This window comes from Leucopleurus acutus (assembly GCF_964270905.1).
Source record: "Leucopleurus acutus genome assembly, chromosome: 2".
In the NCBI taxonomy this organism is placed as follows: domain Eukaryota; kingdom Metazoa; phylum Chordata; class Mammalia; order Artiodactyla; family Delphinidae; genus Leucopleurus; species Leucopleurus acutus.
Window position 1 is genome coordinate 114,741,737 of NC_139143.1, and position 1,216 is coordinate 114,742,952.

Here is a 1,216-nt window from a genome sequence, read left to right on the forward strand (position 1 = left end):
TCTTTAACTGAAAAGCATTTTATGACTGAAAGCAAACTTAATGAAAGATCATGAAGTGTCTGTGGTTCTGAGTTTAGGCAATATGAAAGATACCAGGCAGAGAGCCTCATTCTTAGAATTATTGTTTATATGGGCCAATGATGAATAACTTTCACGTGATAGATATGTAGTATAAGTTTAAAGTAAAAAATGAGTTTGCTTTCTTTCCGCCATCTTTCCGTGCCGCCATAATGGTGCGCATGAATGTCCTGGCTGATGCTCTCAAGAGTATCAACAATGCCGAAAAGAGAGGCAAACGCCAGGTTCTTATTAGGCCGTGCTCCAAAGTCATTGTCAGGTTTCTCACTGTGATGATGAAGCATGGTTACATTGGCGAATTTGAAATCATCGATGATCACAGGGCTGGGAAAATTGTTGTGAACCTCACAGGCAGGCTAAATAAGTGTGGAGTGATCAGCCCCAGGTTTGATGTGCAACTGAAAGATCTAGAAAAATGGCAGAATAACCTGCTCCCGTCCCGTCAGTTTGGTTTCATTGTACTGACAACCTCAGCTGGCATCATGGACCATGAAGAAGCAAGATGAAAACACACAGGAGGGAAAATCCTTGGATTCTTTTTCTAGGGATGTAATACATACGTGCAAATAAAATGCCTCAGAGGGGGGAAAAAAAAATGAGTTTGACATTCTCAGGAGTGACTTTTTTGTACCCAAATATCACTGCTATCACTGCATTACTAAATAATATTTGCTTGCTCCTGTTTATTGATCATGTACAGCCACTGATCTAAGAACCTTATATGTATTAACTCATTAATTAAATCTACAAATGACTGGCTCTGTCCATGAAGTAAATTATTTAAAGATAATGAAACATTCTTAAGGGGTTTAGAACTTCCGTAGTTATTAAACAAAATACATTAGGATTTACCTCTTATGGAAGGAAACTCATTTTTTCCCCAGGACTCAACATTTTCAGCCTTTTCTCAATACCGTATCACATTATGCACGTAGAATGTACCTTAGAACATCTCAGATCACATTTTAACATCAACTTGCTTCAAATTTCAGTGACATCAGCCCTGACAAAGCACCTAATTTCAGGCCTAAGGAATTGCTTCTTTCCTTTGACTAAAAAGCCTCTCTTTCTCTCTCTCTCTCTCTGAGGCATGAAGATCCATGGCTCAAGACACCTTATCAGGGTAGTGAAATTGAAG

At 38.7% G+C, this 1,216-nt stretch overlaps 1 protein-coding gene across 1 annotated transcript; it reads left to right on the forward strand.

The window, feature by feature from the left end:
• Positions 1–206: 206 nt before the first annotated feature.
• LOC309973477 (small ribosomal subunit protein uS8-like) lies at positions 207–655 on the forward strand. The gene has a single exon (XM_082857770.1). The coding sequence runs from the start codon at positions 231–233 to the stop codon at positions 582–584; it is 354 nt and encodes a 117-aa protein (XP_082713896.1). The 5' UTR covers positions 207–230; the 3' UTR covers positions 585–655.
• The last annotated feature ends 561 nt before the right edge of the window (positions 656–1,216 follow it).